Genomic DNA, 21,238 nt, shown 5'->3' on the forward strand with positions numbered 1-21,238 from the left:
CTTTCAGATCAGACTTTAGACAAACATCTCCCCAGATAAGACCTGTTCACTAGAGATTGAAGTATACGGACAGCCAGCTTTTGTAAAAAGTTGGGTGGGTGGTTTTTTTTTTTTTTGGTGTGTAAAAAAAAATATCAGGGGATTAAAGGATGTGTATCTATTATTTTAACAAGCACAATTCCATATAAGCAGGTTATGTGGAATAATACAAAGGGAAGCAATATTTAAGAAACTAATACTGATGATATAGTATATTCTAATACAACTTTCCTACATGGTGCAGCTAAATCATCCAACAAGGAATATTATTGTTTTTAACAAAGATTCTGCAAACCTCAATCAAACGATCTAAATTTCTGTAAAATACATGCTTGCTCCTTAACTTCAATTTCCGTCAGTAGTTTTATAGATCCCCTGGGTCAGACAGAGCAGAAACAGATGGTGCTCTGGAGAACTTTACCATGCATTATCTACAGTACCACAATAAATTAAAAAGTTCTGCAGATACTGAACTTTTGGTTTTAATCCCAATGTCATACTTCTTATTCCAGTAAGTGTTATAATTTTAAGCTAAGTTATTAATCAGGTAGGTGCACAAAAAAAAGGCCTAACAACTCAGCGCACACGACAGTAACAAACCCAAAAGAGCCAGGAGTTGTACTAGTATGAAATATACAACAGGTTGGCTTATTTTTCCCTCTTCTCCAATTTGTTTTTCAACTCAAATCACAACCATATTTATTCAAGAAAGAGATAACCATACCAGCCTAGAGAAGTATCTATTTTGTAATTTTAAAAATCATTAAAGTGGCATTAAAAAGAAAAGTAGCCTTTTGAACTGAAAGGACAGAAGCATTAATGGAAAAGTTTGAGCAGCTTTATAGTCTACTGACACATGAATGGCAGCTACACTTATTAGGGTGATAAGTTACAGAAACTTCATTAGTTAATGCAATTATTGCAAGAGAATTACACAGATATAGAAACAGATAATTTAATCACAGCATCATTTCTTTCTTTCAAGTGGGTATAATGCACAATATGACAAAACATGGACAACAGGAAATACCTCCTGCTAATTCACTCGATCACAGATTTAAAATGCATTTTGTTTGGCATCACAGTCCCAAAGAAAAAAAAATTACATCTACAAAGTAAACACCTCATCAAATATGAAGAGACTTGGCATTTTCTTTTAGATATTTATGAAAACTACACGTGGTTTAAACTGAGAAAATAATATAATTTGTTTAAAAAAATATTGACGTATACTTCACTTACTCTCTTCGTTAATGTTACACATAAAAGTATTAATTTCATTTATATTAATGTAGTAGAGAAAGGTCTGCAATGAAAATGTTCTGTAGTGGCACCTTTTTTGATATTAAATGGAGCTTGTTTCATGTAACGGGTCAAAACAGCTGTCCTGTGGTATTACCCACTTCTCCATAATGGTGTTAAATCTAACAAAAAATCGCATATAAAGGAGTATTCTTTTTTTTTTTTCTTCTTTCTTATGCATCTATATTTTAAAGCACAACCTTTACAGGTAAAATATTAAGAAAATAACCTATAAAGCTGATTGTTCAGATGTTTCCACACTTGACAATACTGCCAAACAACAAATGCAGGAATAAACATTACTGCAGATAAACATTATACCGTAATATAGACTATGCTGAGATTGCAAAGTTGTTATAAAATCACTGAAAATTTTTGAAATGTTTTCCTTATTTCTCTCTCACACACTGTGCATCAAATTCCTTCCAACAGAATCATGTTTTGCTACTACTACCAAAAGCCACCTGGTAGAAAAGGTATTTTAACACTCTGGTATAAGCAAATACAATGTGAATTCCTAGTATTTTAAGATCTCTAAGCCTAGAAGAATATATCCCTAATGAGTCTAAAGTACAAGCAAAAATAGGAACTTCAGTGTAATTAATGATAAAAATTGTAAGTCTTGTTTCAGACTACTAAAAGACTCATAACTTAAAGTTGATCTGCTGCAGTAACTGAACTAGCCATGGATACTATACAGTTAACTACCTAGGTTATTACCCCTTTTTTATCACATATCCTTCTTCAGTTTTACAGCCTATTTTTCCATTTTATTCTGCTTCATAAATCCCATTGCTTCTCTCACATTTTCCATCCATTTTTCCTTCTAGCCTGTGTCTGCAGAAAGACAACGGTGAACTGACAGTTTTCATCTGAACATCATCAATCAGGGAAAATGGATGAAGTTTTCTTCACTAGGGACTTTTTTTTTTTTAAATGGAACATAAACTGTTTTAAGGTTGACAATATGTAACTGGTTTCTTGCTTGAGTGTTGATTCTAAGGTTTTCTGAGAATTTTACTGAAGAAACATGTTTCAGCTACTACCACCCAGATGCCCGTTCCCAATCTCAAACAGATACGGGCTGTATAACTACCAGTTATCCATACCAGGAGAACACTTGTGCCAGGATACCTCTGCTTATGTGAGCCAGAAGTCACACCTTTCACTGGTGCACTACCTACTTGGCAGCCTAGTTACCACTATTGATAGGACGTAGGAGTACCGTAACATGGAGAGTCATCTAGTTCCCATGCTGTGAGGAACAGTACTGTACAGGTGGGAGGAGTTGGTCCAGAGTGGAAGTAGCAATCTTGAAAGACCAGAACACAAAGGTCTTGATGCCAGAAGTGCCTCAGCAGAATGAAAAATATGGTTGATTATAGTACTAGGAACATGTCAAAGAAGGTGGTGGTGTGGTAGTGGCCTAGACACTGAACAAAACTGTTGGCCCTCTGTCAGAAAGTCATCATTTTTCATCTCACTATATTTTGTTTTAGAGCACAGCATTCTACAATCTTTCCTTCTGCATTATTAGCATACAGCAACACATATGTAAAAGCCGACTTAGTCATCTTCTCTGCAGTTTGAATGATACACAAAATGACAGAAACAAAATTAGTGTAAGAAGTAGGGAAAACTTGCAAAAATAAGTGACATGCTTGTTTCTTTGTTCAGTAAGTTATTGGGTGATGCTTTGATACTAAAAGATGAACACAAATCAACAATTCTTATGATTTAAGTTTGGGTTGCTGGCTTCAGTGCAAGAGCTTCAAAATATTTAGATGAAATCTTTCCTCTGCATCCAATGAATGAGTTTTCCATCAGCTCCATATGCTTTTTCTCTCCCCTTCAAGACCATTAGTATTTTATTTTCTTGGAATAGAACCAGCAATAGGTAGCAAGGATCTTATTATTCTCGTGACATGAATACAAAGAAGTTTGACTGAACTCTTATTGGGGTGTTTCAGTAGGTTCTTTCCTGTCTAAAAAAAGCCATGAAACAGACATTTGTAGAAGACAGGTATCATCATCTAGTTAGGACTGAATGGTTGGATGTATATTTTACCAAGAATACTGACTGGTAAGACTATAAACCTACTAATGTACAACTCTTGTTACCAGCTCTAAGGAGCTGAAAGAGAATACATTTAAACTTTATAGGGATTGTAGTTAGTAAAATCTCCTTATAATTCTACCGTTTATTAAAAAGGGGGCATTTTTAATGAACACATTTGGAAAAAAACCCCAACCCTGAAAAATCCCCTTCAGCATAATTTATCAGATCAGGCTAAGGCAAAACAGACAAAAAGCTACAGAAGTAGAGGTCAGCTTTTGACTTGTTAATTTAATTTCTGCCAAATGTACTTGGATGAAGTTTTCAAGTCTGACTCGCACATTTGAAGAAATCAGACAAGGAGTATTTGCACAGGCAAGCAGAGATGTGCATATGGATTTGTTTCTATCATGCCACAATCTTTTCCACAGTTAAATTTGTGAATCTTTTAGTTTGAATACTTATGGAAGGCCTGGACTTGCTTCTGAGAAACCCAGTGAATCCTGCCCTGCCAGAGACCACCTGGTCAGTGAAGGGGCTTCCAGAAGAGAATACAAAAATCCTGCTTCCAATCTGAGCCGCAGTATGCATCGACAGGACTTTTCACCACACAGAGTAAAGCTCAAAAAGCTAGACCGGAGCATTTAAAATTAGCTCTTATGGTCTATGAGATGTTCAGGAGACTTTACTCTGATGTTACAGACTTCTAACTATATTCTTAGAAAGGAAACAAAACCAAAACCGACCTCACCCAACTACACCTCCCCAAATAACTGCATGCACCTACACACATCTCAAGCTACTATATAGACATAGAAGCATAAGCAAACATTCTAACAAAATAAGACTGTCCATTTCAAGTGTAGATACAGTTTTATCACAGTAAATAAATGAATATGGGTTTGTAAGTCAGACTACTTTGGTGTCATGTTGAATTCAAACTGCAACAGTACTTATTTTTGTTGACAGCTACATCTCTTTACAAACAACTTTTTTTCCAAGTTTGTAGGAATTACATTCCCTTCAAAAACATCTTTTGCTCACAATAACTTCAGAGACTGAAAATGTAATAAGTAAAATATTCAGTTATTTCAACAGTGAAGTAGCTACCTTTATGTCATACCAAGTATAACACACCTGCTGCTCCCACTGTGCTTATTACTGTAAAAGTTCTTCTGTCCTAAAGAACAATGTATAAAGTTTTTACAAAATCTCTAAAACCAACAAGTTCCAAACCCATTCTATTTCTTCTATAAAATATGGTCTATATGAAAAAAATGCTTAAGTATGACAGCTTCAATTACTTTAATTTAGTATAATGTACATAATTAATTTTGAGTAGTGGAGGCAACATGGTAATGTAAAAAATCTACATATATACATGGGTAAGAGTTTATAATAGAGAGGAAAACCAGCAAGAAATTGTATAATTTTGAATTCTTTCTTTTTCTTGGGTGTGCAAATACTTAAGTTAATTCCTTGTGCTTTCCATTAAAATGTCATAGTTATATAAATGCCTATATACTAATCTTCCCATAACTGCTTATATGTAGGAGGTGAGATTTTTGGGTCTGAATTACCTTGAAATGAGGGAGAGAGATGCACCTAAATTTCCCACATTCTGCTGGAGTTTTTAAATTGCTGAATTATATCGCAGAGGCGGAGTTAAAGGCACCCACTCTTTTACTGGTGTAAGGCTCGATTTAGTTGATATGCTTTAAAAACCACTGGAAGAGTATCCTTCTGAAACAAGCTGGTATTCTCAGTTTCTGAATCCCACTGAGACTGCACACTGAACTTATCAGCTCAGGAGGTACTGACCATGCCCAGGAGCAGCCACTACTGTTGGGAAAATTAATATTAAACTTGAGATGTTTCAGGAACTGAGTGGTTTTGAGAATTTGGGACCAAATTCCCAATTTCATCAGCACAGGCAGAAATTAGGCAGCTTTTATGGATTCAGTCCTATTTGCAATATTCAGAGCAGGTTTACACAAATGGGATAATAAATGAAAGAGAAAGCAGCATTTACTGTCAAAAGGTGAAAGACAGAACAATAACGCATTCCAAGCAGAACATTAACAGAAAAGGAAAAGTTTGCATGACAAGCAGTTGCTCACGCAGTGTTATGGCACCTCAAATTTTTTGAGGCATTTTACAGTTTCAAATACTTATCAAATTTGTAAAATTGAAGATGAAAAAAAGCCTTAACCAATGCAATACTCGTGCTACCTCATTGTAAAAAACCTCCAGCCAAATAAGTGTAGTAAATCCAAGTTCTGAATTTCTTAAGACTTCTCTTTAGAAAATTAAAACTTAAAGAAATACAAAGCGGCTTACTTGGCTATTCTTTCTTACTAGACCATATAAACACAGCCCGTTAGTTGAGCTCCATTTTCCCACAAGTAAAAATTCATTGTTTTAAATAAACACGGCTACCACATTGGTATAAAAGAAGCAACCCTTTTATGCACCTCCAGTTCACAGAAGGATCCAATAAAGATCAGATCTGTACTAAAGACTGCAAGAATATTCTTTGCACACATTCAAATATTAGTTAAAATATACTTTTACCTCTCCTGACATATCAGGTGCCATTGGAATGACTGGCCACAAAGAAGAGTAGATTCCAAAAAACACTACCCAAAGTGCTATGCTGCCCCAAATAGCTATATGGCTGAACTGTTAAAACAAACAAAAAAAGAAAGCAGAACGATCATTACAGATGTATTATGACATAAAAACAAATCTCTGCTACTTAATATTTCCAATATGATTCTGATACATTGGATAAAATTTCCATGCCTTCTAGTAATTTAACTCTGCTACTTCAGTTAGCTATTTCTTAAAGAAAGATAATACTTTCAGCAGCAATATTACTGCATTTTAAGTCAATGTAAGTTCAATTACAATCTGTTCAGAGTAATTCAATTTTTCTAGTTTAGAGATTACGTTAAGCCTTATCCTAATGTCCTCCTTTATTAATTAATAATTAAGCATTATTTTTTGCATGTGGATATTCTGTCTTTCCAAACAGTAACCAGAGTTTAGTTTGATATTGGGGGTGTGTTTGTGTGTGTGCTGACAAACTGTAAGGGCGTAATATAATAAATAAGAAGAAAGTAATATAATTATTCATCCTTCATATTTCATAGAACATTTGAAAATATGGTAAAGACATTTGCTTACCAAAGTCCAATATGAGGTCTCTAATCCAGCCTTCAAACACACAGTGAGAACCACAAACTTAAAAAAAAAAAAAAGAGAGAGTATTCTTATTTAGTATGGGAATCTTACTTAACATACAGAATTGATTAGTTTTGTTAAAATTTCAGGAGAACAGAAGAAAAAGTTTAATGGCTTTCACATGTTTACTTGTACAAATGAACTAAGGGAAAAGATAATCAGTCTCTTAAATTTAAATATGAGTTCCTTAATAATACTCAAGAAAGTACTGTGTGTGTCAGTGTACCCAGCTGTGTAACAGGATCCAAACCAAAGTTCGTAACGCAGAAGGCAATCATTTCTATGGACCTGCAGAAGCTATGGAAGAGCCCTTATGCTTTAACAGAATCTGCTTTAACAGAATCTGCTCCTCCCAAAAATGTAGGACTCTCAGTGCCCCAAAGTGAAATTCTTTTAGACCACAGCCAGCTGTATTTTTTCCTTTTTTGTGTGTGTGTGTGTGCGCGCTTTGATCTGAAGTGTCCCTTCAGAAAGGCCACAGTAAAATGCCACTAGAAGATTTAAAACCTACACCCCAGTAATAAGCTAGTAATAGAACACTGAGAATGATTAGCTTCCCTTAATAATCTCCACTCATTTGATTTGGAAAAATCCTTCTTTTGTATTAGAAGTCTTAAACATTTCCCTTGTCTCCTAGAACTCTGCAAGCCTGGCTCTTACTGAGTCATTAGCTTCTTTCTCATTGACATTTTGGTTACACAGGAAGGGTTGTGAGAAGTGTAGTCCCCTTCAGTGGAGACGGCAAGCTCCCTAGTTATGGGAAGGTTGACTACTACTTTCTACATGAAGACAGATTTAGAAGATCTAGATGCTGGGCTGAAAACTTGCAATTGATCAAGCTCACACTAGTCTAAATAAAAAAAAAAAAATAAAAAAAAAAAGAAAGAAAAAAAGATTTGTTTACTGCATTCGTACTTGAATGACCTTCGCCAAACCCTGAAAAGCCAGAGTTAAATGCTGGCAGTCTAAGACCCATGTTCTGCATATAAATTAACATGTTGAATGAGTCTGTTATGTCATTTTCATTTTTCCCCTCTCATCTTTAGTCTTGTCTTTACTCTTTTTATGGAGCACTCTCTGAAAACGTCATCTTATGCCTGTAGGGCATACTCCATTTTAGTTTAAATATGAGCAGTAGTAGAAAGTTTATAATCCCACAGCAAGGACTCATTGATTCAGGAAAATTGTTTATCTCCTTCCTTTGAAATTCACAAACCCAAGTCTTCTGTTTAGCAAAGAAATAGTTATTACATTTTGTAAATCACCTGTGAACACGTATTTTAAGTTTTGCTATATATGCAATCCGAAAAAGGTGAGGCTTGAAAAACTGAGTCACAAAGACCAAGCTCCAACTGGAACAGCTATATTTAGTTTGTTGCCCAGGTTGGCCGCAACGATGTGAGTTTGTCTGTGGTTGAACTTCAAGGAGCCTTAGAAACTCAGAAGAAATTTACTTCAATCAGAAGTTGCAAACAGCTGGTTAAATATATTTGACAAGTCCTTCACTATGTCTGGTGCACAGGAGGATACAAATCCTGCCAGAAAGCTTTCACCCTAGCTATAAGTTTATGCTCTTAATTCTGGAATCTCCTATTTCAACTACTGCTACATTATTAAGGACACAAAAATTGCAATGCCACAATTCCATTATCTAAAACATGTGTGAAATCTAATTAGAAGAAAATTAAGGACCATGACGAGTGTTATAATTTACTTATTCTATCCAGTTTTGGTGCTATATTTGGATGAGCGAAAAAAATGAATTATGGTCAAAAAAAAATACTCATCTGGTACAGTTGCTTGCTACTTTTGAGTCAGTCGTAAGAAAAGAAAACATGATTCTCCAGGATCAGATCAAGAATTCTCATTGCATAGACAAAACGTGTACACAAAACAAACACTGTAGGTCTCTATAAAAAGAGACATAGACTACATAAATAGACACCATCCTTGGACTCCCCTAACAAGGTTACCAACTATGCACAGTGGCTTACTGAAGTATTTGGTTTTTTTTTTTCTTCTGCCTCCACCCCTTGATCCAAACTAACAATAGCTCACTGAGTCCTCCCCAGAAAACAAGAAATCAAACTGGAATTCCGTAAAAAGCACTGAGCTTTTTTTAAAAAGACTTTTCATGAACGTTCGCAGAAATATTTTCATGGCACTCTAGTCTTATTTGAAATTTATGTTTGAAGAAATAATTCCAGGACATGATATGAATCAGTGCACATTCCTGACTTTCTTTGCGGATCCAAAGAAACTGTATTAATTTCTCAATCCCTTTGCTATTGCTTTTTGCATGATTGATGAATGTAGACTTCCTAAAAACAGATTAAAAGCAGTGGGAAGAATGAAAAGTACCTTAGCTTTGTGATTTTGGTATTTCAAGACAATGACAACTGTCAGTCCACATCACTTCACGTGCACAGATATTTAAAAAAAAAAAATAAAAAAAAATCCCCCTTGTCCCCCAATTTTGAAAATCTCTCAAATCTTCATGTGTGCTCCAGACCTCCTTGAATTCCTGTGCAAGAGCAGTAATACATCAGTTGCAACCTCCATCCCTCATCAGATATTCAATCTGAAGTAAAGGAAAGTGGAGAATCTGGAAAACAAATGAAAAAGCAGGTTGTCTGGACTTATAATGGTGAAATAATGTTTTATTGGGAAATTCTTGGCCATTCTGCAGGTCAAGCAATTAGCTTCTCAAGATGGTGAGGTTTCAGGTCTTCCTGTTAAAAACCGGTTGCAGAAGATGACAGAACAATTGCATTGTGGCATTCTGGGGCGCATCAAGAAGAGTGTGGCCAGCAGGTTGAGGGAGGTCATCCTCCCCCTCTACTCTGCCCTGGCGAGGCCACATCTGGAGCACTGTGTCCAGTTCTGGGCTCCCCAGTTCACGAAGGAGAGGGAACTGCTGGAGAGGGTACAGCAAAGGGCTACAAAGATGATGAAGGGACTAGAACATCTCTCTTATGAGGAAAGGCTGAGGGACTTGGGTCTGTTTAGTCTGGAGAAGAGAAGACTGAGGGGGGATCTGATCAACACCTATAAATACGTAAAGGGTGGATGTCAAGAGGATGGGGCCAGGAGGATGGGGCCAGTCTTTTTTCAGTGGTGCCCAGTGACAGGACAAGAGGTAACAGGCACAAACTTGAACACAGGAAGTTCCATCTAAAAATGAGAAGGAACTTCTTTGAGCATGGCAGAGCACCCATAATTGGGTTTAACATGTACGGTGCTAACTCACTCTACAAAATGATGGGCAATACAAAGGATACTTTTAAAGCAATCAAAGAAAAGGAGATGCTACTAGAAAACTTGGCTTAGGTGTTAGAATAGCTGAAGTTATGCAACTCACATATACATAACATATATACCATTCATAAAATAAGCTTCAGCTGTACTAAGCAAGATTGCAACTTTTAAGTACAGTAAACAATGAAACACTTGTAGATAGTGTGAAAACCTGGGGCAGAAAATCTCTCCCCAAGAAGAACACGTTTCACTTACAACAACAGGGGGTTCTGGTGGATACTCTTATGAAGTATTTATCAACATTGGGGAAAGCAGTGACATTCAGATAAATGACTGGCTTCTAAACACTGCTCGGTGTTATGAAATCATAATACAAATAGACCTGTGTCAGTTGATCTACTTCTGTCAAGATTGAGCTATGACAATGACTGTGACCTTACATCTTAATTTTATTAAGACTTGCACAGAAAACACTTACCCAGGATATTCCATCCATCCCTAATGGAGATCAGTTCATCATATGATAGATTGCATGATCATATGCAACCACTGCTGACAAAACATGCTGTGCTTGCCTTTTGGAACAGGGAAAGGGAAGTGTAGAGCAAATACACTTTTAAGAGAATGTGTGAACAAACAATTTTTCAATGTGCCTGAAAGAATAATTTTAAAGTCCACATAGAGACTAGAAGAAGAAACATTTTATTTTAACTGCCACAGCAGTAGGAAATACAGAGAACGAGCTGTGGCTACTCAGCCCTTTATGCTCTTTAACCTTAGCTGACCAGAAAACACTACTCAAAATGTTCTCTCATACACAGGAGATGTTGATAGTGGCTACATTCTCAAAGAACTACAATGTATTCTAGAATACTTTCCTATTATTTCAGTTATAATGTTTCCCTATTCCCTAAGGAAATTAATTTTGATGTGACTTTGTATTACAGCCCCCTCATTTTGATGGAAGAATTAATTTCTTTTTTGTATCTGCCAACAACAGGAAGTTGAAAAATTAATCGAACTCTTAACGTTGAAGAACAGAGGGAAGCAAGCACAAGTCCAATTTTGCTTCTAAGAGAGCTCTTGGAGAACCCTCATCTATTGGGTAACATTGACGAAGTTCAACAAGGCCAAGTACAAAGTACTGCACATGGGTCAGGGCAATCCCAAGCACAAACACAGGCTGGGCAGAGAATGGATTGAGAGCAGTCCTGAGGAGAGGGACTTGTGGGTGTTGGTGGATGAAAAGCTCAACGTGAACCACCAATGTGTGCTCGCAGCCCAGAAAGCCAACCACATCCTGGGCTGCATCAAAAGAAGTGTGGCCAGCAGGTCGAGAGAGGTGATTCTGCCCCTCTATTCTGCTCCCCTGAGATCCCACCAGGAGTACTGCATCCAGCTCTGCGGCTTCCAACATAAAGAGGACATGGACCTGTTGGAGCGAGTCCAGAGGAAGGCCACAAAAAAGGTAAGAGGGCTGGAGCATCTCTGCTATGAGGACAGGCTGAGAGAGTTGGGGCTGTTGAGCCTGGAGAAGAGAAGGCTCCAGGAAGACCATATAGCAGCCTTCCAGTACCTAAAAGGGGCCTACAGGAAAGATGGGGACGGACTTTTTACAAGGGCACTTTTTACTGAGGGGGTGGAACTAGATGATCTTTAAGGTCCCTTCCAACTCTAACCATTGTGTGATTCTATGACTGATACCTAGCAAGTGAGAAACAGATATTTAGCTCTATTAATTTACTCTAGTTGATAAAAGACTAAAAGAAAAAAAAAACAAGACACAAACAACAATAGTCACTAATAGCTACAAGAGCAATAGAAGATTGCTGTTAAGTGTGGGTCAGGTGTAATTTTGGCAGTTTGGTTGCCTCCAAAGAGGCATCCCACAAACCTTGGTTCCATGTAGCTCTATCCCTCCTTCAAGGCCCCATGATAAATTGAGAGGGAGAACAGAATTATATCTTCACAAGTCCACAAACCAGTTCCATATCCAATAACCTGGGATTTCTCCAATGAAGAAACTTACCTTAAATTAATGAGCATGCAAATTAGGGAATCACAGTTCCCATTTAAAAAGCAGACAGTTTCCAGCAAAGGACAGATATATCTTCTGCATTTTTTATTAAACTGCTTTGTTTCTAAAAACTGGAATTAGAATGCAAAATGCACTTCAAAGTCTCAAAGAGTCACTCAAGTGCCATTTCTTATTCCTAAGGGAATACAATTACTCAAGTATTCTACGTAGAACATTATAAACAATAATAAACCCACATCTCTTAAAGAGTTAAAGACAGAGCCAATATAGCTAGTCAGCTGAGAGAGCACTAGATAGCTGCAGCGAGACTTACAGTGTATACAGTGTTTCCCAGGAGCAGGTAATCTGAAGTTTTGCCATTGCCGAATACGGTACCTGGAGAAAGAAATAGTGATAGAACATTTAAACATTAAATATCCGGAACAGCAATATATATGTGCATATATATAAATGTTGTTTTTGTACAAAAGAGATGGTAGCACTTCCTACAGGGTACTAACAGCAGACTTCACCTTGAACTGTATTGAACATTAGAGATCTATGACTTTTATAATTTTTACTCCTTTAAAACTTTCAGTGACTTCAGGACTCACTCTAGAAACAGGAGTTTTTTTATAACATCATGTAACAATATCAGTAATATTGTATTCAGTGATAATTCAATTAGAGTGACTTTTACGTTCAGAGATACAGTATCTTACCTTCAGAAAAGTATGAAATATAATAGCTATAGTGTACATTGATAGTAACACAGAAGTAAACAGAAAGCTTATAGAGTCAGATTTTCACGGATTCTGGATATTTTTGGTATAGAATCTCATTTTTGCTCTTACCCACATTTCTGAGATTCAGTTTAAGTAAAAATACAAAATATACTCTATTTTAATTCTTGAGATGCTTGTTATTCATACATTTTTCAAAGTTTATCCAACTCAAATCTGTGGATTCATATAAATACATATCCATTTGGCACATATGGATACACTCACAGCATTTATGCAAAGATTCAGTGCCCTGAAGAGATGTGTTTGCATAAAATTCACATCTACTGTCGTTCTTAAGTTCAGAATTCTGAAGCAGTGCATTTATACTTATTTAACAGAACTTATTTTATGACTATTGCTAGAGCAGAGGTTTTTCTGATCCCAATTCTATGAAAGTTCTTGGCAGACATGGGACAACATACAACTGAGCTATCTAGAGGGAATTCCTCATTCTCAATTAGAAGTATTGAGCTTGCTAAATTTCTATGTGTTCAGTTTAGAAATGCTTTTAGCACTGGAGATTGTTCATATACTGCAACTAAACCAGAACGCTTACTCTGCTGTAGAGCTTCTAATCACTGGGATATTGCTATTCACTGCCGTCATATAAAGAGGTATCAAAATACTGTGCATGTAATAAGGAAGGATAAAAGTTTAAGACAAAAAATAAAAAGAAAAATAATGCCCACTAATGCTGAGAGAGGACAAAGAGGGATATTTTAAAAAAGTATGCTGGGGGAATGAGAAGAATAAAGCCATTTGGGGTTTTTTGGGGGGGGAAGGTGAGGGTGGGTTTAAAACTCCTCTGATTGGGCAGACCAGAGGAAGCTGACAAGCTGATAAAAATGGGTCTGTAGTTGAAACCACTTATTTTTCCACTATCCTCAGCGAGGAAATGATAAATTAAGTGCTGCTAATTAAGTATGTTTTCATATTTGTGTTGAGCATTTTTTCAGCCTTTGTATCACCTTTACATATGCTTGAAATGAAATTCATTTTAGTTGTGGATGAAGAGTACTCCTTTCTTTTCAGGACCTGTGAGGCCAGTTTGTCACAGAAACAAAGAGATCTATTTAGTGATATTCTGGAAGAGATAGCAGGTGAAAGATCACACAAAACACTAGAATAAAAATAGTCAAAATAGTAAAAATAGGCAAATAAGTCCTCCTTAACCTAGTCCTCTCCCATTCCAAGATGAGGAGCTCATAGTGACTGCCTCCTTGGCTCTAGTGATACTGGTTGCATTCTTGGCACTTCCCCGATTTAACTTTCTCCCTGGACAGACAAGCACACCACAAAGGACTGTAAGAGCTCTGGAAGCCTGAAAACAAGCTGAGGCTATAGCTCATTTTAAAAGAGGGAGCAGCTGGTGGATTTACTTGTAAATCTAAGTTTGGCTTTGCCATTTACTGTTACGTTGACAAAGCTGCATCAGAAGCAGCTTCTGTGAAGATTTATGTCCTTGTCAGTTTTCATATCCACGACAGTACCTGGAAGTCATGTGTACTGTACAATGCTTAGGTCCCATGGAGCAAATTCTGACAAACAACAAACAATTCTTACAAATCCATACCTATTCTCTGATCATATATTTCTTTGCAGACTCTGCTTCAATGCACGCAGTTTGAAATTTTCCACTTACAGACAGAGACAGACAAGTGAGACTAAAGAGTAAACAGGAGAAACTGCTCAAAGAAAATGACTGTGAGCTCAGAGATTTTCATGATTTTCAAGATTTGATTTTCAATGTTCTAATAAATAGCTGCTTGAACATGCACTCTGCTGCTTAACAATATATACCGAGCAGTAAAGAGCATAACAAGGATGAAACAGAAGAATAGGCAGGCAGCTAAGTCTGCTCCCATCAGTCAGAGCGCTGGGACTCAGGACTTATGCACAGAGCTGAGCTATCCCCCATTCTTCCCATTCCTCCTTTCATGTCTCAGGATCCTCCTGCGCCTCTTCTTTGCTAAGAGAGGGTAGAGGCTGAGACCTGTTCTCAGAAGTTCCTCTCCCTGGTGGATCTCTCTGGCACTCATCAGCTCCTCCCTAGGAAACTAACAGCATTATTTCCTCTTTACATATACAGTCATCAGAGATTTAATTAACAGCAGCTCCCATCCTGCGCTCCTTTCTCCTTCATGCGGAACTCTGTGCATGACCCACTGGACCCACGGCAGGTACTGGTTATACCACCCACGATGCACACAATCCCTGTCCCATTTCTGCTGCCCTGGCCTCTCTCTCGAGGAATAAAAGACGACAGAAGGCAATTTGCTCAGATGTGCTAGCAGGTCAGTTCTAGCCCAGGGGCTGTGAGCCAAGGAGACCTGCACTACAGTGCTCTCACAAGTGCTCGTGCAAGTGTCTCAGCTTTGCCATTCACACATGAACAATATCTATTCTGCATCACCACTTACACTCATTAAACATTTCTCCATCATTTAATGCAGAAGTCTCTCACGCAGACTGCACAGCTTTGAACAGGGACTTTGGTTTGGATTGAGGTTGTGGTTTTGGAGTATGCACTGACACTTTGGGACCTCTTTCCTCCTGGGCTGTGTAAGCCTCTCCAACGCAAACCGCTGCCACTGAACTCACATCCAGTGGCCTTTCAGAAAAAAACAGGAAGCTACCTACTTCCCTTTACTCATCAGAAGTCACCGGGTATAAAATATTCTGCAAGAAGTTTGCCCCTTGACCTTTTCAGGCACAAGCAGCTGTGACTGTCTCACTATCTAGTCTCAATTGTTCCAAAATGCCCATGAGAATATTTCTGTCCCCTACACCAGGGCAGACAGCTTGGCTCTATCAGGGAAACTGAGAAGCCTACTAATTCTACAGAAAAGCTACAGGGTACACGCTTCTGTTTTCCTCCCCACAAACGGAAGCAAAGCAAAACCCTACCCCTGTGAGAGCACCCATGCACACAAACATTCCCACAAATGGGAAGCAGTGCTTTCAAGTTTTCTCTAATTAATACAGCTTTCCTCCAAACCACCGCGTTTCCTTCTGCAACTCAGGTGCACATACAACTAGAAGATAGGACCGAGCTGTCCAAGACATCCCAGTTTCCTCTGACACCAGCCTGCTCACACAAATGTAAACTAATGGGTTAGCATGTCCCTGAGGTAATAGGAGAGCAGGTATAAACATCGGCAGTAAAAGCCTACAAAATCTAAGGGACAACGCAAGGGACAGTTGCGCGAGGGACAGCGATTTAGGATCTTGCAGGTATTTACCATGGTAGTGTATTATATAAAAAAATAGCATAATTAAATAGCAATCTCTTTTTCTTCATCTTGTTTCAGTTTACTTCAAACATATTTATACAGTTTCATGCGCATACGTACATAATATTACTCCTACTTTCCACAGATTTTAAAGAAAACATTTTCAATACACTGTATCTGCTCTAGTTGTGGAAATGGCATCTTGAAATTTAATCACACAAAACTGTTAGTATCTATAAAGCTTTCCTAAGAAAAAAGAAGGAATTTAGATAGTTAGTACCTTTTAACTTTTATACTTTTATTTTTCATAATACTTACCATGCTGGAGGGCTTTCAGTGGAAACCAAAACAGAATGAATGAGTGGAAGAGGCCATTTAAACAATGAACCCAGAAAACCTAAGGGAAAACAGAAAATCCATGAGAACCATTCGCAATAAACTAGCTCTGTGAACCCTGACCTTTCTTTTTATCTGTGTGTTAGAGTCACAAAATGTGTTTCTGTCAGGCCACCACTGTGAAGTAATATAACTGACAGGCACTTTCTGCCTCTTAGCTCTTCATGGGTCATTTGTTTATTTTTATGTTTTGAAAAAAAGTGTGTATTATCTCCTCCTTTTAATTTCAAATCAGAAGGGAAATTAAAATGTATACATATGGGAATATCATCAGAAAAATTCAACTAAACCAGACAACTGGAACAAGTGCTACATTCTAAGCAGGGAATTAAAAAGAACTCCAGCTTTTATAATTTACATTTTGTGTAATAAGAAATTCGGGTAGTAGAACAATCAAAACCTGAGTTTTACATATACCTACCAACATGTTTCCTCACATAAAAGAATTAAACAAAGGACAAATAAAAGTATCTTCCTTAGATTTCTCCTTACATGCTCCATTCTTGAAGTGCTCAGTTTCATCATATTAAACTTCCTTTAACGTATTTGCTAAATAATTCAAATTTAACTTTCAAACTTATTTTCATTTGTAAAATATGCCTTTTGAAAAGAACTGTATTAAGTTTAAGCACAAACAACCCATTGATGCTTTCCAAAACATATTGTATAAGACTTAATCAAAGATACATAATCCATTTTCCTCAGGATAGCAATCATGTTTTTTCATTAACAACGCTCTTGACAATCATAGCCTTTATTGTAACTAACTGATGTGTATTATGAGTGTTAAGGTGTTCAAGCAATTGAAATTAAGTTGCCTGCCTCACAACATTTTCCACGATGTCTCAAAGTCTTTTGTTAGATTCTACAACTACACTAGATTGTATGATCCAATTTACACTCCAATACTTTGCACATTTGAACTTGTGCTACTCATTAACCTTTGTCTCTCCTTCTTGCTATGTCATTACCAGAAGTTTTTATTTGACAGAAAGCACAGGTGGGTGCAAGAAAAATTAGTTCTACTTTTCCATTTTCCTGACCAATTCTTATTGTCACATGCTAATCCTTTAACCTCTGTCACGACCTCATAACCTTTGATCCCTTTTACCATAACAAACATCTGCATCTACATTCAAGGCAGTAATGTTTCCAAATCTTTACCACCAACTATTCAACTTATAGAGCTGGGAATTTTGTAGCTGGGAAGTTTGTAGACACTTACTCATAACACGTCTCGTATGAGATTAGCTACAGAATTTCCAATGAAGTCAACAATACTTCTGTGCAGTAATAAAAACTGTATTATAGATGACATTTAAAAACAATCCAACAAATGTAACTCATGACTTGCATAATTGCATTTAAACTATCACAACACGAAAGTGTCTGTATTAATGGATCATGAAAGGTCTTACATTTGTAAAGGTTTTACAGTGACACAAAAATCAGTATTTCCCCTAGTTTCCTTACAATTTTTAGGTTTGCTTTTGTGGGTGAAGGGATAAAGTGAAGAAGGAGGAGAAAAATCTCATATGCTTCAGTGAACAAAGATAGCTTAGATAAATAATTCTATATACATAAGAGTACTCCAGTTCTACAGCACAAGTGGCACAGAGATAAGTATGCTATACGAGCTCCTCATATCCACTACAGACCATCGCATGTAGGCATTGTTAACTCAATGACAGACTGAAAACGTTCAACATACAAAGACATTACTTGAAATGTCCCAATTGTATTTAGAAAAATCAAATCAAATCAGAAGGAACTCTTACAAACACCACGATATTCATGACATTGCAGATTCAGGAAAAAGTTTTACTTATTTTTTTTAATGGAGACTATTTATGGATAAATCTGTAGAAATTGTGTATTTTGTATGTATTAAGAGTCCTACATTGTTTTGCTACTTCTTGTGCTAGTCTTTCCAAGATGAATGTCACCCGTTTTCCACATAAAGTAGCCTCAGATTTCTTTTGATCCACCCTGACAATTCCTGTCTCCCAGTATTTTTTTCCCAAAAGTCAAAATTAAACCATAAAATCGCAACTCCAAATTGACATAGAACAGTACCAAGTACCTCCCTCTACAAATCTAATGACAGTTCTTATTGTACTCTGCAACACTTCTCCACAGGCTTCAGTAATCCATTTCCATGTAACAGTACCAATACACACTGCCCAGAGACTGAGAGATTTAATCACTTCTGCCTACAGAAGACAGCTTTATTACTAGCAGAGGAAAAAAAAAAAAAAAAAGAATAAAAAGAATAAGGGCTTCCATACTGGCTAAAAAAGGATAAACATTATTTACACTGTTCACAGACAAGTGGACAACTGGAAATAGCCGTAATAAGAATCCCCTCAATTTTTAATTATGACCAGCACAGAACCAAAAGGGTAACTACACTGAGTTCCTACAAATTTATGCTTTGATTATATTTGATTTTTTATTTACCTTAGTATTAAAGTCCAGTGCATTTTGGGAAGTTTTGTATAACTCCGGATATTTCAGCATGTTTTCTTTTCGACAGGATCTCTCAAATATTCCAAGAGTTAGTGGAGGCATTGCTGTGAACATCTAGTAGGTGGAAAAAACCCCAAAACAACAAACATAATGCAAAACTTTAGAAGTGAGGACTTGCTTAAAGATTGCTTACTCAAGAAGCTTTCATGATTATGGCTGAAAATAACTGAGAAAACACAAATCATCTTACCACATTGTAGAGACCTATACACCACCTTTCAAAAAGGATTTGTCCAGAAAAGCCATTAACGAAAGCAAACCAGATCTGAAAAAGAGGAGAACATTACATTAGTTAAATGTCATGCGAGGCATGACAGATTTTTTTTTTCTCAGCTTCACAAAAAAGTATTCCTAGAACACGTTTACAAAGTTGAGGATGTTATGGCTTAAACCTATATGAAAATAAATAACTAAAAACCCCCTACTTGTGTTCGGAACAGATAATGGGCCATCTAGTCGAATATGTGAGCAATTCCATCTAAATATGAAAACATTTCAAGGAGGTAGCTATTTTCAGAAGGAATTTCATGCTTGTTAAATATTTAAGAGTGGTTTAGCTCATTGCATTTTTATTGTACCTAATTCTTAATGAAATAAAAATTCTCATAAATATCAGGGGGAAAAAATCCCACAGGAAACACATAAAGGTTAGAAGTAGCCATCTTCTAATCATTAGCAAACTTCCAAACTAATAGAATTCATACAGTAAGCTATAGTCTGAACTGCAAATTGTACCAATAATCCTTTCTCACGCATGAAACTCATGAAAACATGAGGCTTCACCAGAGTCCTAAATCAAGTACAATTACTTAGGTAAAAAGCACTAACTCAACTAAGGAGTATTTTGGAGAGGCAGTTGGAAATCTCTTCATTAGAGAAGTTTTATCACTTTTTGCTAAGAGGTTAAAAAAAAATAAATTTGAAAGGCATGACAACACATTTTCACATGTTTTTCAGTACAGAAGACAGCAGTCATGCTGCATGCTATTTTTTACTTCGTGACAAAGTGGAGAAGCAGCACATCTGATGAACCTTTCTTAACAAGTTACACTGAAGCTATATTGCCTATGACAAACATAAGCTATAAGGCAGCAGAAACTAAACAACATTCTACTCAATTTAAGATTCATGTTTTTCAAGAGAATCTTTAGATGCTGCTTTGTAGAAACTTTGCTACAGTTCACATGTCATTTGACTTTAATATGGAAGCACAAATTGCTACAATCAATAAGTATATTTATCAATACGTTCGCAGGCTGGCCTCCAGGTGACCAGATTCTATGACCAAGCTCATATTCTTTTATCATGCTGTGGAATGTTTGAACGTGTTTGTGAACACCTTTGAGTTGCAATACATGCTGAAATTAGCAACTATTAACACTAAAAATAGGAGTTAAAATCCAGCAAAAATTGCTATTTGTTCAACCAATAAATGAAAAGTAAATAGATTTTTTTAGTGGCAAATAATAGGAACAAGACTGCATACAAAATCACGAATATTAGTGGCTGCAATATAGAGATATAGAATACACTGAATTTTCTGAAGTCTGATAATGCTGAATTTCTTTACTTTGATTTAAGAGTAACAAGCACTCTATTTTCTAACCTTTCAGTCTATTAACTGAAAAGACAATGGAATTACTTATGCCAGTTGAATGAGATTTTTATAAGCTCTCGTGTATTTTGATTTTTGACTTCTGAAATCAGAGTTATGATTTAACTGTGATGAATTTAGAAGACACGTATTAGCATCAGTTTCTCAGTAGTTGAGTGTGAAGGAGGAAGCAGAGTGCATAATCAGTTGTTCATTACTGCACTCAGCATCAGCACAGTTTTTGGAGGCTTTACAACTAAGCTAAATGTGTGCACCTAATCCAGAACCTCACCACCACTGCTAGATACAAGTTGTGGTCCTCAACTGCATTCTCTCTTTTAAACCTTCTCATTATATATAGTTCCTACGTTCTTTTACTCCCATCCTAGGAAGAGAGGTCTTGAGAGAGGAGTGAAGGACAGATATTATTATGTGATTGACCCCTTAATTTTTTTTTCTTGTTTGTACCAAATACTGGAGTAAATTTTAGAATTCTTCATTTGAAAGGGTTTAGGGTGCTGAAAAAAGACAGTTTTAATAGAAAATATGTGACTCAGTAGCTGGGCATGTGTACATATTTATATGTACAAATACTTATATATGTGTACATCTCATTTCTGGTCATTTCAGACAGAGTTTAAGAAGAGTATGACTCTCTAGGAAGAAAATAAAACAGACAGCAAGTAGATATATACTTGACCCTTTATAACCAAGGAGTATATGTAAAGATCATTAACTTTCTGTTGTAATTTATCTAACAGCCAAAGTGTTATAAAACTTTAA

General features: G+C 36.6%; 1 protein-coding gene across 1 annotated transcript in view; it reads right to left on the reverse strand.

Moving 5' to 3' along the window:
* ATP8A1 (ATPase phospholipid transporting 8A1) overlaps positions 1 to 21,238 on the reverse strand; it is a 90,780-nt gene that overhangs the window by 13,684 nt on the left and 55,858 nt on the right. Inside the window, exons 21-26 of the mRNA XM_074155163.1 lie at positions 19,052 to 19,126; positions 18,793 to 18,915; positions 16,255 to 16,333; positions 12,253 to 12,314; positions 6,587 to 6,643; positions 5,972 to 6,079 (exon numbers count right to left, since the gene is read on the reverse strand). Of these exons, the coding sequence (XP_074011264.1) occupies positions 5,972 to 6,079; positions 6,587 to 6,643; positions 12,253 to 12,314; positions 16,255 to 16,333; positions 18,793 to 18,915; positions 19,052 to 19,126 (504 nt within the window). The remainder of the gene's footprint in view (positions 1 to 5,971; positions 6,080 to 6,586; positions 6,644 to 12,252; positions 12,315 to 16,254; positions 16,334 to 18,792; positions 18,916 to 19,051; positions 19,127 to 21,238) is intronic.

This window comes from Numenius arquata, chromosome 10 (assembly GCF_964106895.1).
Source record: "Numenius arquata chromosome 10, bNumArq3.hap1.1, whole genome shotgun sequence".
Taxonomy (NCBI): Eukaryota; Metazoa; Chordata; class Aves; order Charadriiformes; family Scolopacidae; genus Numenius; species Numenius arquata.